The sequence below is a fragment of the Canis lupus genome, chromosome 6 (genome assembly GCF_011100685.1).
Source record: "Canis lupus familiaris isolate Mischka breed German Shepherd chromosome 6, alternate assembly UU_Cfam_GSD_1.0, whole genome shotgun sequence".
In the NCBI taxonomy this organism is placed as follows: Eukaryota; Metazoa; Chordata; class Mammalia; order Carnivora; family Canidae; genus Canis; species Canis lupus.
In genome coordinates this window covers 38,606,132-38,619,032 of record NC_049227.1, presented here as the reverse complement: position 1 = coordinate 38,619,032, position 12,901 = coordinate 38,606,132, and the positions used below count along the sequence as shown (strand labels likewise).

Below are 12,901 nucleotides of genomic sequence, written 5' to 3'. Positions count from 1 at the left end.
CTGGGGCTCCTGTCTCCGCCACTCCTCCCTTCACCACAGACCCCTGCACGCCCCTCCCCTACTTCCACAGACGACTCTTTATGCCTCGGCCCCTGGAGACCTTCGGCGGCTCAGCCCTCAGTTTCATTATCTGGGGGGGTAGGAAGGGCACACCTGAGCTGCGGTTGAAGTTGGGGGGGGGGTTTCTAGGCCGTTGCCTGGGCGATGCTACCTGAGCTGGGCGCCAGGCACCTGTTGCCAGGGGAACAGTGCGGGCGGGGCCGTCCCCTGAGAGCAACTGGGGCCACTGGGCTGAGACTGGAGACAGATCGGGTTCCTGGGGCAGGCAGGGGGACGGGAGCTGGGCTGGGGGTGTGGATACTGGGGGAGCTGGGTGTGTTTGCAACACAAAATGAAAAGCCCACAGGGAGGAGTTGCTGGGGGCGGAGGCGGTGGCTCAGGAGGCAGCTGAACCTCCACTTCCCTTCTCTTCTCGGCGCCGACTGGAGCCCTGCCCTCACCCTTGCCTACTCCCCAGCTGGTCCTCAGCCTCTCCTTTCTTTTGTTCCTGCATCCCCACAAGCACGGATGTCCTTTCGTCTGGTTCCCGGTGGCAGTACCCCTTCCCAGGCTCCCCATCCCATCCCCAGCCCCTCCTTCTCCCAGTAGCTCAGCCTCCGCCAGTCTCCGCTTCGCCGCCCCTCCCTCTGCCTCCACCTCAAAACCCCGCCTGCACCTGGGAGCCCGCTGAGTCCCCAGGTGACACCCACAGAGGGTGCGCTGCTCAGTGTGAAGCTGCACCTGCCAGCGGGACCTCAGCCTGAAGGTGGGTCTGGAGGGTCTTTGCAAGCTGGGCCAGGCGGGCGGCGGCCAGGACGTGACAGCAGGGTGGCAGGAGCAGCAGCCACTGGGCATCGGATAGGCAACGGGCCCCTGGAGGGGACACTGCGACTTGGCTGGAGCAGGACTGTGAGATTGACCTGTGCGTGTCGGGGTGAGAGAGACACCCGTGAGGGGCTTGGAGAGATGTGCTTTGCAAGAGGCCCACAGATGTGAGGACTGTCCGGCCGAGGACGCGGACTTCTCCTTGCGCTGGGCGCCAAGACGCCCACCCTGCAGGATCCGACCCACCCCTGAGTCAGCCAGGTTGTTCAAGGTTCAGAAGACCTGAGGGGACAGATGGCTTCAACAGCCCTTGAACTCCTGGGCATGACCCTGGCCGTGCTGGGCTGGCTGGGCACCCTGGTGTCCTGTGCCCTGCCCCTGTGGAAGGTGACGGCCTTCATCGGCAACAGCATCGTGGTGGCCCAGGTGGTGTGGGAGGGGCTGTGGATGTCCTGCGTGGTGCAGAGCACAGGCCAGATGCAGTGCAAGGTGTACGACTCCCTGCTGGCGCTGCCCCAGGACCTGCAGGCTGCCCGCGCCCTCTGCGTCGTCGCCCTCCTCTTGGCCCTGCTCGGGCTGCTCGTGGCCATCACAGGGGCCCAGTGCACCACCTGCGTGGAGGATGAAGGCGCCAAGGCCCGAATCGTGCTCACCGCAGGGGTCCTCCTGCTGCTCTCCGGCCTCCTGGTGCTCATCCCTGTCTGCTGGACCGCGCACGCCATCATCCAGGACTTCTACAACCCCCTGGTGGCCGAGGCCCTCAAGCGGGAGCTGGGGGCCTCCCTCTACCTGGGCTGGGCCGCTGCCGCCCTGCTCATGCTGGGTGGGGGCCTCCTCTGCTGCACGTGCCCTCCACCCCAGATGGACCGGCCCCGAGGCCCCAGGCTGGGTTACTCCATCCCCTCCCGTTCAGGGGCATCTGGGCTGGACAAGAGGGACTACGTGTGAGGTGGTGTCCCTGGAAGCCCGCTGTTCCAGCCCTGACCTCATGAGCCCTGGCCTCGTGCTGGATGCCCTGCTGTCACCCTGGCTCCATTCTGCCAACCTATTCCCCTGCGGGTGAAACCCATTTCCCTGAAGCTCCAGTCAGGCCTGACTACAGAGCTGAAACCTGACCCTCTCCAATGGGGTTCCCACAAGTCCTTCTCCTGCCTCCACCCAGGCAGAGCCAGAGCTGATGGGGTACACTGGCCTGCCCCTGCCTCCATCCCCAGACAGATTACTTTCTTCCATGGTCCACACTTGGGCTGGCCCTCCTCTTCCTCTGAGGTCACCTGGGCTTCACCCCAAGGGCAGCAGGTCTCTGGCTCCAAACCAAGGAGGGGATCCCTGCCCTGGGGTGGGTCCTCTCCAGCCTGGCCACCACCTGCATCCAGAGATCCAGGCCAGGAGTCCCAGCCAGTCACCTGCCCCACCTTCTCTGCTCACCTGCTAGTTGGAAATAAACAGAATTTTGTACCTTGGCTCTTCTGATCTGTGGTCAGGCAGGGAAGACCAGGTGGTCTTCCCTTGGGCTGTCAGTCCAAGGCCCGCTCCAGGACCTGTCCAGTGGGTGCCCTCCCTCCCTTGCCACGGGGGGTCCAAAGATAAGGTGGGTGAGTCATTTGTGCTTCCCTCCTCCCCCTGCCAGGCTGGCACTCAGCAGCCCCCCAGCAACACCCAAGGCAAGCAACAAAATAAGACAAGCTTTATTTAGCAAAACTGGTGCGTGTGTGTGGTGGGGGAAGCACGGCAGAAGTGTGCAGGGGCTGAAGGTGAGAGGGTCAGGGGTCTACAGCACAGCTGGGACAGGGCTCAAGATAGTGGAGTCAGAGGTCAGAAGACTTGAAGGCGGGCAGTTCTCTGGTGACTTATCATCTGCTCTTCTAAATGCTCAAGAGCCAGAGGCCTAACCAGTAAGGGACAGGCTGAAAGCACCTGAACAGCAGGCAGCCTTTATGTTGGACCACAGCTCCAGGCTGGCCTCCACGATGGGGATGTCCAGGGCGGAGAAATATCCAGAAACTCTGAAGCATCACCTCCTTGGTTCCCTCATCCAAAGGTGAGAAATACCAACAGCAGAGCCCATGAGAGACTTGGGTTTCTTGGTTATCAAATGAATTAAAAAAAAAAAAAAAAAAAGAAAAGAAAACCCTCTCCCAAAAAGCAAAAAAGATAAAAAACAAGCCCAAAGCTGTCTAAATCACCATCACGATTTCTCCAGCTCAGGGGGTTAGACTGAGAATTAGACATAATTCTTAGTGGGGTACTCGGGGGCACACGGAGAGGTGGCATGTGCGGCAGATGCTGAGTATCGGGCCATATAATGACTTGAGCTCCGGCCCCCCCCAGAGGGGCAGGTGCAGCACAGCAGCCCCCCACCCAACAACAAAAGGCCAGAGGCTGCCCAGCCCAAGTAGAGGGAGGCTCCCAGCTCCCGCTTTTGGGCGTCTGACACGAGGGGGTTGTAGAAATCCCGGATGATGGCGTGGGCCGTCCAGCAGACAGGGATCAGGGTCAGGACCCCTGAGATGACAAAGATGATCCCAGAGACTAGCACCAGACGGGCCTTGGAGTCCTTGTCTTCCACGCAGGTGGTGCACTTGGCTCCCGCGAGGTATACTAGCAGCCCGAGCAGGGCCAAGAGGAGGGCGACGACGCAGAGGGCGCGGGCAGCCTGCAGGTCCTGGGGCAGCGCCAGCAGGGAGTCGTACACCTTGCACTGCATCTGGCCTGTGCTCTGCACCACGCAGGACATCCACAGCCCCTCCCACACCACCTGGGCCACCACGATGCTGTTGCCGATGAAGGCCGTCACCTTCCACAGGGGCAGGGCACAGGACACCAGGGCATTCACCCAGCCAAGCAGCGTCAGGATGATCCCCAGGATTTGCAGGCCGGCAGAAGCCATGGCAAAGTGGAGGGGGACAGGAGCTGCATTGAGAGACGAAGGAAGCAGATTCATGAGAGAGAGGACAGGCTGGTCCAGACCCTTTGTTCCCAGTGAGTGCTAACTCTCATGCCACACGCCGTGGCCACCGCACAGGGCACCGAGAGAGTACAAACCCAGGGAGTAAGGACACCATGGGCAAGGCACACTCCTTGAGCCTCATTTTCTCATGGGCAAAACGAACACTTAATGTTTAGCGTGTAATTTTTACCTTGGTTATGCGATTGTCACCCAGTCCTGGCCGTTTTGAGGGCAAATGAGACACAAAGCCTTTACCCATGTTAGTCCATGGCCCCAGCCACTTTGCACTTTGCGTACATTTATCAGACAGCAAAGTAGCAAAAAAAGGATGAAACAACAGAGGGCAATTTCCAGATGGCCTCCTTGGGACTCAGACGGTGGGTTGGCTCTGGCCATGACTGTCAGGCTCCAAACCTGTCAGTTTCAACATCAAGATCAGAGATCCAGGCTTCCTTCCACTACCCAATAGCAGTGTCCAAACCCGTCACTGGTTCTGTATCCCCAGGCGGGTAGGGACATTTGTGTCTCAGGTGACCCTGCCTCCCTGGCCTTGCTGCAGTCAAACTCTAGAGAAGCAGGAGAAATAAAGCACCCCAAAGGGAAAAAACACCCCCCAAATCACTCCTTCCCCAAGGCTGTGTGCTCCCCCCCCCCCCCCCCCGCCCCCAGGGTCACAATGAGCATACCCTCCAAAGTTGGGAACATTTTCTTGTGCCTTCTCGCCCCAAATGCCATCGTCTCAGGACTCAATTCTGCTAAAAGGACCTAAACCCTTGGAGTGTGTCCAGTGAACCGGTCCCTCTGGGGCAGCCCCGGGCCCCCTCACATCCCACTTAGTGCCCTGGCTGGCTTCGGGGCGGTTCTGTTCAGGGTCCGGCTGTGGCTCTCCATTACCCAAAGTTCCCGCGCACGATTTGGACTTAACCTCGCGCGGGTCCCAGCAGCGTGGCCAGAGGCCGGAGCGGGCTCGCCTCCTGTGCATCCCGCCCAAACCCGCGGTAATGACCTCGGGGGAGATCGGACGGCAAGACCCCGCTCATCCCGACCCTGGGGTCGGCCCTCCGCGCCTCCGGCCGGGTTAGGCCCACCCAGGCGCCCCGCACGCGCCCCGCACCTGCCCCGCACCTCCAAGACCCTACCCCTTCCCTCGACCTCTTCTCTTTCCGCACACCGCGGGGTCGGCTTGCGCCGACGGCGCCCCCTCCTGCTCTCGAGCCCTATTTCCTTTGCGAGTCCGACCAGAGGAAGGGTCCGCGAGCCCCCAGCCCCGGAGCCGCGCTGCGGGACGGGCTTAATGGCCGCCTGATCAGCAGGGTCCGCTCCCGGAGGGGAGGGGGAGGGGAGCCCCGCCCCGGAGAGCAGCGCAGGTGGGGGAGGGGCGCCCGGGTTTCGGTGCCTTTGTCCGGGGGGGAGGGGCGTTTAACCCTTCCGTGGCTGCAGAAGGACCTGAGGAGCTCCGCAGCTCCAGGCAGACCCCGCCCGGGGGCTGTGCCCGGTGTCCGCCACCAGGTTAGTCTAGGTTCTCTGCACGCACCCCCACCCACGCCGCCACGCCCCCTGCACCCCACTCCTCGCGGAGTCCGCCTCTTCCCCTCACCCCCAGGCTCACCTGCGAAGAGGCCCACCGGGATTCGTAGGAGCCGCCGAGTGTGTGGCCCGGGCGGAGGCGGGGGTCTTAAAGAGGCAGTGACGTCACTGGACCACCGCCCCGGGGAGGGGCAGAGACCCCATTCCGGACCGCGGGCGCGCGAATCCCAACCTCTTCAGCTGGGGTCGCTGGAGCCCGGGCCCGCCCCGCCTGCCTGTGGCCCGGGCTCGGGGACCTCAGCAGGCTGAGGCCGGGCCCGCAGGAGCTCAGGGCCCAGGGCCCGGGGCTTGGAGCCAGACGGAGCTGGCTCCGGACTCTGCTACTTCCTAGTGGGGACCCCGGGAACTCACCTAACCCGCCCAAGCTTCAGCTTCATACTCGGCAAAATTGGAGACAGCAAGCCCACATTTTACTGTGTAGCTATGTCCTAAGGTAGAAATTAAAGACCTTATTATTATTATTGGTTATGTTGTTATCATATCCCGGGGCCCCTAAGAAAGCTGCAGTTATCGTTGAGGCGGGTGCTTCGTGTCTGATTCCCGAGCCCCCCCCCCCCCCCCCGCAACTTCCCGGACTTCAGCATCCACAGGGCAGGGCAGGGCCTGCGGACCTGCGGGGTCCCAGCCGCTGGCGCACCGCGCTAGCGTTTGTTGAGCGAATGCCTGAACGCAGCGGGCCTGCCGGGCGGGGCGGGGCGTCCAGGAGCCGGGCGCCGGGCGGGCCGAGGGAGGGCGCCGCCCCGGAAGGCGGGGGCGGAGGCGGGGCGGCCGCTGTCCGTCCCGGCCCGCGCGCCGCGGGTTCAGACGGCCGCGGCCGCCGGACGCGCACCATGGTTCTGGGCCCGCTGCGTCCGCTACCGCGGCTCCTGGTGCTGGGGCTCGGGCTGGCCCTGCTGGGCGCGGCCGCCGGGGAGCGAGTGCCAGGTACGCGGGCCGCGGGGTGCGGACCGCGGGGCGCGGGGCGCGGGGCGCGGGGCCCGGGCCGGGCGGGAGGCCGCGGGGCCAGGGAGCCGGAGAACTGGACTGAACTGGGGCGAACTGGGCGGACATGCGGATCCGGGCTTGGGCGGTCTTCAGACACCGCCTCCCCGGCCAGGAGAGGCTCATCCTGCTCCGGACTTCATCCGCAGTCCTGGCCTCAGTTTCCCCCCTGTTCAGAGGTGGGTGGGGGCGGCTTCTGTCCTAAGTCCAGACTCGGAAGTAGCGGGAGAAAGTTTGAGGGCGGCACGTCTCGTTGGGTGAGAGAGCACGCCCCCAGCCTGTTCAGTGCCTGATCTGTGTAGCCCCAGGGGTCGAAGAGCACGGGGGTCTGTACCCCCTATACCATGTGGGGTGCCCCCTTCCATCCGGTGACTTCAGTGCCCAGCTATGCGGGGGGAGGGACCGGGGTCGGGCCCGGTGCCCAGGAGTGAGTCACCCGCCGGCTGCGGGGGGGTGTGTGCGGGGACCTGACCGCCCCCCCACAGCGTCTCGCGCTGGGCCCCCCTCTCCCCTGCGCTGCCGAGTCCCGGTCGGGCCGTGCGGTCACCTGTGAGGAATGCGCGGGGAGAGCGCCGGTGACTCACGTTATTCGAGCCGGCCGACCCTGACCTCAGCCCCCAGAATAGCCGTGCCCCGCCCCAGCTCTGACCCGCGGCCCCCTCCCCAGGCACCACCCCCTGCTCTCGCGGCAGCTCCTGGAGCGCGGACCTCGACAAGTGCATGGACTGCGCGTCGTGCCCGGCGCGACCGCACAGCGACTTCTGCCTGGGCTGTGAGTGGGGGCGGGTCCGGGGCAGGCGGGCCGCAGATGGGAGCGGAGGGTGGACGGGGAACAGTGGGCTTCAGATCTGGGGGGTTAATCGGGAAGGGGGGTGGGAGGCGGGGTGGGGTGGGGAGCGAATCCGGGCGGGAGCCGCGGCGGGGAAAGGCTTGGGGCTCAAGGGGGGGCGGGGCCGGTACCGATAGGGGCGAGGTCTAACTCGGAGCCCCGCCCCCAGGCGCTGCGGCCCCTCCAGCCTCCTTCCCTCTGCTGTGGCCCATCTTGGGGGGTGCTCTGAGCCTCGCCCTCGTGCTGGGACTGCTTTCTGGCTTCTTGGTCTGGAGACGGTGCCGCAGGAGAGAGAAGTTTACCAGTAAGTGTGCCAGCCCACCCCACCCCCCGTCATTCCTCAACATCGCCCCTGCTCTTGACCACCTCTCTTCTTATCTTGCAGCCCCCATCGAGGAGACCGGCGGTGAGGGCTGTCCTGGCGTCGCACTGATCCAGTGACAGTGAGAGCCCTTGCCAGCACCAGGCCCCACCCACTCATCATTCATTGATTAATTGATTCATTCATTCTGGAGCCAGCCCCCTCACCCCAGTAACAGAGCCAGACTCTTCCAACCACAGGGGTGTGGAGATGGGGGACTGGTGAATCACCTCTCTGAGGCCTCGGCCCAGGCTTCAGAGGAGGCTTCCAAGGTGTCTGACTGCCCTGTCTCTGGCTCTAGGACAGGAAAGGAGACCACCTGGTTCACCAGACAGCTGACACTAAGGAACTGCAGCATTTGCACAAAGGGTCCCTCCGCTCCCATGGCCTCAGGGCCAGGCTGACCTGAGGGCCAGACAACACCAGGCCCCACCCACTCAGATGTGCTGAAATTCCACCCTGGGGTCTCTGTCTGGGGGGTTAGGGACCTGTTGCTAACACTAGGGGGCTGGCCCTCTAGGGGGGCTGGCCCTAAGACACTGTCCCCCCCAACCCCCAAAGGGGGGGAAATATTTATTTTGGGGAGAGAGTTTGGAGGGGAGGGAGAATTTATTAATAAAAGAATCTTTAACTTTAAATGGTTCGGAGCGTGGCATGATCCCCAGCCCGACTTCCCAGAGCTGGAGGGAGGAGTGAGTCAGCCGCGGGGGCGGGGGTGAGGCTCTGACTCACACATTCTCAATGCCTGAGCCCAGCCTGCCAGGACCTGGCCAGGCCCTGACCGTTTTTTCCAGGGAAGATTTTGAGAAACCCCAACCATCAGCACTCCAGCTTTCCCACCTTCCTTCCCAAAGGCCCCAGGGTTCCAGACTGAAGCCTTTATTTGCTCAGCAATCTTTATTCAGTTTCTAGGGGGGGGGGGGAGTGCTCCCCTTCTCATGCTCCTGTCCCTTCTGCCCCTCCCACCCCAGGGCTCTGTGGGATTCAGTGTCCTCCTCTGTTGAGGGTAGGTCCTGGGGCCCAGAGGCCTGGTCTGGAGAATATACGGAACAGCTGATCCCTTAGTGGGAATGCTGGTCTTCTCTGTTGTGGGGAGGGAGGGTGGGCAGTATTTCTGTCCACCAGCACTCAGAGCTCCATCATCTCCCCAGTTTGGGTTGCAGGGTAGTGAGGGGTAGGGGAGTCCCCTAGCCTCAGCAGCCGGAGGGCCTCAGGGATCAGGTTCCCAGGGTAGCGCCAGAGAAGCAGCTCAGAGCACGGGCTCCTGTTAAAGGAAGTAACAGCATGGGGCTGAGGCTGGCCTGGAAGAGCCACCTCCCACCAGGTCCAGGTCCCTAAGAGCTTTTGGGCTGCCAGCACCTTCCAAGGAGCCAAGAGGGGAAACAACAGAGGTTGGCTAGAAGCTAAAAATAGCAGGATGAGGCAGGGCCTAGACATTAGCTCCAAAGATCGGGTGTGATCCTCCAGAAGGCCCAGGCGGTGGTCAGTGGATGGTGCCTACCTGAGTGGGGGCAGAGATGGGGGGAATACCATGGGGGGGCTGCAGTAAGGGTGGTCATTGTGCAGGCTGAGTCGAGAGAAGTGGGTGGCCATGTTCTCTTCAGAAAGAAACTGTTTGCGCAAGGGCTCCCTGGGGAGAGACAGGAAGGAAGACAGGCAGGCTGGGATATTCACATGGGTGACAGTCTGATGGGGACCTAAGGTGACAGAGGTCTTGTTGGGAGTCCCTCCCTGCCCCCAAACTCACTGCTCCTCCTCCAGGCGCCGCTTGGTGCTCATGGGCACAGCTCCTCGGAGAGGGGAGCTGGGAAGAAAAGAAATCCAGGTGCACCCCACCCTCTTGGCCCCATCCCCAGGATCTGCTCTCCAGTGCCTGCAGTTCTAAGCCGAGAAGCCCCCAGGCCATTCGTCTCAGTTGACACCTAGTCACCTCCCTCTCCCAGGCCTGCCAGCAGCCTGCCTTGGAACTCTCAGCCCAGTCTCGGCTTATGCCCAAGCCTTGCCGACTTGCCCCACCGCCTGTCATCTCGCAGACCAGCCCTGAGCCCCCTGCCAAAGCTCCTGGGTCCCTGAGCCAGGCCCACCCGGTGCCCCTACACACACCTCACGTCCTGGGCTCGGGGCGTCCCCGACGCGGCCCGTGGGTCTCGCTGGGCCCGGCCCGGGGGGCCTCGTTCCAGGGGTTGCTGCAGAATCATTTGGGTTCGGGGTCCTGCGAACAGAGGGTGGGATCCGGGGGACAGGGCGGAGCCTCAGAGGGCGTGGTCCAGCGCGCGGGGCGTGGGTTTTGGCGCGCGCAACGGCGAGCTTCCGCGCAGGCGCGGAAGACGAGCGACGCGCGGCTGGAAGGCGGATCGGCTCGGCTCGGGTTGGTGGGTGGGGGAGGGGAATCTGGCGTAGCGGGGCTGTGGTGGGGCCCCACTTAGTGTTGGGAATTTTCGCGGCGGTCACCTGGGCTCCTGAGGCTCTGGGGAGTACTCGGCGGTTGCCTTCGCGCCGGACAGGCTGGCGGTGTTGGGGCCGTGTGGCGCCGAGAAGGGGAACCGCTCGCGGGCACGTTCGGACTCGTGAAGCTACGTCGCGCTGAGCACTCTGGGATTTGTAGTTCTCGAGATGGAGCGCGCTGTGCCACACGCGGTACCTCTGGGTCAGGTGAGGCGGGCGTGGTGAGCGGCGCCTTCTGGGTTTGTAGTCCATGCCCGGCTCGTTAGGGGCAGGCAGGGAGTTGTGCCCTGAGCCCTGTTTTGCGCGGGACTCGGACTCTGACCCGGGAGCGGGAGGGTAACCCAGTAGGATCTTAGGGACCTAATATGAAAGTGGGAGGGTAGGGATTAGAAGTCAGTATGTTTCTCTGTTCTGGGGAAACGGAGCCATGTGTTAAGCGCTTTGTATGAGACAGTTGTCTGCGAAGCTTTAGGTGCAGTAGCTCTGACACTTGTGACCAAGTCCCCTGGGAGCTCCATATGACCTTGAACCTTGGGGGCCAGCCTGGGCTCTTGCCAGGGTCCTGGTAGAAGTCTTGCCTCACCTGCCCACTTCCTCACCCTGTTCTTGGACCAACCCCTGGGCCATACGGGCAGGCACCCACTTGGTGGGGCACCTCAAAGGCCGGCTGTGAGATCTGGGCTGTGGGAGAGCCGAGCAGGCAGGAGGGAGTCAGAATCTCCAGTCCTAGATATCCCACGTGGCCCTCATCCAGTCTCTCCCCACAGATGGAAGTGTTTCAGGCTCTGCAGCGGCTCCACATGACCATTTTTTCCCAGAGTGTCTCCCCCTGCGGGAAGTTCCTGGCAGCTGGCAACAATTACGGGCAGATAGCCATCTTCAGGTACCCTCACCCCTGCTTCACCACACAGTAGTAGTTCTAGCACTTGTACTCTCTGGGACTGGCGCCCTCGGCTTCTGACTCTCAGGCTCCCCTCCCCTATTCCTTCAGCTTGTCTGCTGCTCTGAGTTCTGAGGCCAAAGAAGAAAGTAAGAAGCCAGTGGTGACATTCCAAGGTGGGTGCTGCCATTGTGTCTGGCTTAGAGAACCCCCAGGTAGGGGAGGGCAGCAGGACAGGGTCACTCAGGGTCTTCATTTCCATCTAGCCCATGATGGACCGGTCTACAGCATGGTCTCCACAGATCGACATCTGCTCAGTGCTGGGGATGGGGAAGTGAAGGCCTGGCTTTGGGCAGAGATCCTCAAGAAGGTAAGGAGTGTGGAATTGGGGGATGGGCTGGGGTGCCTGGTCCCAGAGAGCCTCTGACCTCATGTAGCATTTCCCTCCACCAAGGGTTGTAAGGAGCTGTGGCGGCGTCAGCCCCCATACAGGTGAGTGAGAGCCATGTGGGTAATGGGTAGAAGGTACTTGGGGGTGAAGGGACTGCCTCACCAGAGCTCACCTCGTTTTCTCTCTCCCAGGACCAGCCTAGAAGTGCCTGAGATCAATGCTTTGCTTCTCGTCCCCAAGGTCTGAGCCCTTTGTACCGGGGCTCTGCCCTGCCCAAACTTAAAGCCTTTTTCCTCTCCCTGTCCTGATTTGATGCTGACTTGCGATTCCACCCTTCCCTCTTCTGCAGGAGAATTCTCTCATCCTGGCAGGGGGAGACTGTCAGTTGCATACAATGGACCTTGAGACTGGGACCTTCACAGTGAGAAGGCCATGGAGCTGGGGTGGTCAGGGCTGGATGGTCGTAGGGTCATTCTTCCTGGATCTCCTGACACTGGGCTTCCTCTTGCAGCGGGCCCTCCGGGGCCACACAGACTATGTCCACTGCCTGGCGCTGCGGGAGCGGAGTCCCGAGGTGCTGTCAGGTGGAGAGGATGGAGCTGTGCGACTTTGGGGTAGGTTAGCGTAGTGTCCGGTTGGAGGGAAACATGGCAACGGAGACTGGGGTGAGCAGGATGCTTCTCATGGTTCTTCCCGCACAGACCTCCGCACAGCCAAGGAAGTCCAGACCATCGAGGTATATAAGCATGAGGTGAGGGCACGTACCAGGCCCCGTCCTCCCTTTCACCGCCCTGGGCATCCCCTGTGTCTTCATCTCCTCCTCTCTTCTCCTCCTCACCCCTAGGAGTGCTCGAGGCCACACAATGGGCGTTGGATCAGCTGTTTGGCAACTGACTCAGACTGGATGGTAAGCGGGGCAAGGTGCAGAATGGGTGACCACTCCGGGCCCTGCCAACTGAGGGACTATGCTCACAGTGGTTGGGGCCCCCCACCTTTCTGCCCAGGTCTGCGGAGGAGGCCCAGCGCTCACCCTCTGGCACCTCCGATCCTCCACACCCACGACTATTTTCCCCATACGGGTGCCACAGAAACATGTTACCTTCTACCAGGACCTGGTGAGGCCCTCTGTCTTGCTTCTGCCACCTTTGCCCAGTATCCCTCTCCAATCCTGACTCCCGACTCCCTCCCTGCCCTCCAGATTCTGTCAGCTGGCCAGGGCCGCTGTGTCAACCAGTGGCAGCTGAGTGGGGAGCTCAAGGCGCAGGTGCCTGGCTCCTCCCCAGGGCTGCTTAGCCTTAGTCTCAACCAGCAGCCAGCAGCACCCGAGTGCAAGGTGGGTCCTGCAAGGGGCTGTGGGGGTCCATGGGGGGGGGTAGGGCACGTGTGTGTGGACATGCCAGCCACTGCCCTCCTGCTTCCAGGTCCTGACAGCCGCAGGTAACAGCTCCCGAGTGGATGTTTTCACCAATCTCGGCTACCGCGCCTTCTCCCTGTCCTTCTGACCTCTGGCAACACCCCTTCCATCATCCCAGGGATTTAGATTGCTTTTTTTTATTTTATTAAATAAGTAAATTTTTAGGCTATTGTTCCATGCATGTTCTTCTCAAGAATGG

At 62.2% G+C, this 12,901-nt stretch overlaps 5 protein-coding genes across 7 annotated transcripts; 3 read left to right on the top strand and 2 right to left on the bottom strand.

The window, feature by feature from the left end:
• Positions 1-317: 317 nt before the first annotated feature.
• On the top strand, positions 318-2,327 carry CLDN9 (claudin 9). Its single transcript, XM_038540635.1, has one exon. The coding sequence runs from the start codon at positions 1,159-1,161 to the stop codon at positions 1,810-1,812; it is 654 nt and encodes a 217-aa protein (XP_038396563.1). The 5' UTR covers positions 318-1,158; the 3' UTR covers positions 1,813-2,327.
• Positions 2,328-2,555: 228 nt separating this feature from the next.
• On the bottom strand, positions 2,556-5,888 carry CLDN6 (claudin 6). Of its 2 annotated transcripts, none has more exons than XM_038540634.1 (2): positions 5,753-5,888; positions 2,556-3,777 (listed from the first exon to the last, which is right to left on the bottom strand). In XM_038540634.1, exon 2 carries the CDS (start codon positions 3,752-3,754, stop codon positions 3,089-3,091), a length of 666 nt encoding a protein of 221 aa, XP_038396562.1. In that variant the 5' UTR covers positions 3,755-3,777; positions 5,753-5,888; the 3' UTR covers positions 2,556-3,088. The 2 variants fall into 2 exon arrangements, with proteins under 2 accessions (XP_038396562.1, XP_038396561.1); XM_038540633.1 differs by lacking the exon at positions 5,753-5,888 and adding an exon at positions 5,424-5,733.
• Positions 5,889-6,175: 287 nt separating this feature from the next.
• Positions 6,176-8,212, top strand: TNFRSF12A (TNF receptor superfamily member 12A). Its single transcript, NM_001193299.2, has 4 exons — positions 6,176-6,325; positions 7,050-7,154; positions 7,381-7,515; positions 7,597-8,212. The coding sequence occupies exons 1-4, from the start codon at positions 6,232-6,234 to the stop codon at positions 7,650-7,652; spliced, it is 390 nt and encodes a 129-aa protein (NP_001180228.2). The 5' UTR covers positions 6,176-6,231; the 3' UTR covers positions 7,653-8,212.
• A 238-nt stretch (positions 8,213-8,450) lies between these two features.
• On the bottom strand, positions 8,451-10,185 carry HCFC1R1 (host cell factor C1 regulator 1). 2 transcript variants are annotated; one of them, XM_038540631.1, is made up of 5 exons: positions 10,024-10,185; positions 9,676-9,784; positions 9,320-9,376; positions 9,074-9,202; positions 8,451-8,836 (listed from the first exon to the last, which is right to left on the bottom strand). In XM_038540631.1, exons 2-5 carry the CDS (start codon positions 9,768-9,770, stop codon positions 8,701-8,703), a joined length of 417 nt encoding a protein of 138 aa, XP_038396559.1. In that variant the 5' UTR covers positions 9,771-9,784; positions 10,024-10,185; the 3' UTR covers positions 8,451-8,700. The 2 variants fall into 2 exon arrangements, with proteins under 2 accessions (XP_038396559.1, XP_038396560.1); XM_038540632.1 differs by lacking the exon at positions 9,320-9,376.
• THOC6 (THO complex 6) lies at positions 9,886-12,874 on the top strand. Its single transcript, XM_038540630.1, has 13 exons — positions 9,886-10,224; positions 10,785-10,900; positions 11,009-11,073; positions 11,164-11,267; positions 11,352-11,389; positions 11,480-11,528; positions 11,638-11,709; positions 11,800-11,902; positions 11,990-12,039; positions 12,133-12,195; positions 12,293-12,403; positions 12,487-12,621; positions 12,710-12,874. Exons 1-13 carry the CDS (start codon positions 10,186-10,188, stop codon positions 12,788-12,790), a joined length of 1,026 nt encoding a protein of 341 aa, XP_038396558.1. The 5' UTR covers positions 9,886-10,185; the 3' UTR covers positions 12,791-12,874.
• Positions 12,875-12,901: the final 27 nt, after the last annotated feature.

Bases quoted from the DNA above. Each gene is read 5' to 3' on its own strand.
- CLDN9 (XM_038540635.1), top strand. From the start codon at position 1,159: ATGGCTTCAACAGCCCTTGAACTCCTGGGCATGACCCTGGCCGTGCTG.
- CLDN6 (XM_038540634.1), bottom strand. From the start codon at position 3,754: ATGGCTTCTGCCGGCCTGCAAATCCTGGGGATCATCCTGACGCTGCTT.
- TNFRSF12A (NM_001193299.2), top strand. From the start codon at position 6,232: ATGGTTCTGGGCCCGCTGCGTCCGCTACCGCGGCTCCTGGTGCTGGGG. The intron at 6,326-7,049 runs GTACGCGGGCCG...CCCCCTCCCCAG, and splicing joins CGCCGGGGAGCGAGTGCCAG to GCACCACCCCCTGCTCTCGC. The intron at 7,155-7,380 runs GTGAGTGGGGGC...CCCCGCCCCCAG, and splicing joins CAGCGACTTCTGCCTGGGCT to GCGCTGCGGCCCCTCCAGCC.
- HCFC1R1 (XM_038540631.1), bottom strand. From the start codon at position 9,770: ATGATTCTGCAGCAACCCCTGGAACGAGGCCCCCCGGGCCGGGCCCAG. The intron at 9,203-9,319 runs GTGAGTTTGGGG...GTCTCTCCCCAG, and splicing joins CGGCGCCTGGAGGAGGAGCA to GGAGCCCTTGCGCAAACAGT. The intron at 8,837-9,073 runs GTAGGCACCATC...TTCCTTTAACAG, and splicing joins CCATCTCTGCCCCCACTCAG to GAGCCCGTGCTCTGAGCTGC.
- THOC6 (XM_038540630.1), top strand. From the start codon at position 10,186: ATGGAGCGCGCTGTGCCACACGCGGTACCTCTGGGTCAG. The intron at 11,074-11,163 runs GTGGGTGCTGCC...ATTTCCATCTAG, and splicing joins GCCAGTGGTGACATTCCAAG to CCCATGATGGACCGGTCTAC. The intron at 11,710-11,799 runs GTGAGAAGGCCA...TTCCTCTTGCAG, and splicing joins TTGAGACTGGGACCTTCACA to CGGGCCCTCCGGGGCCACAC.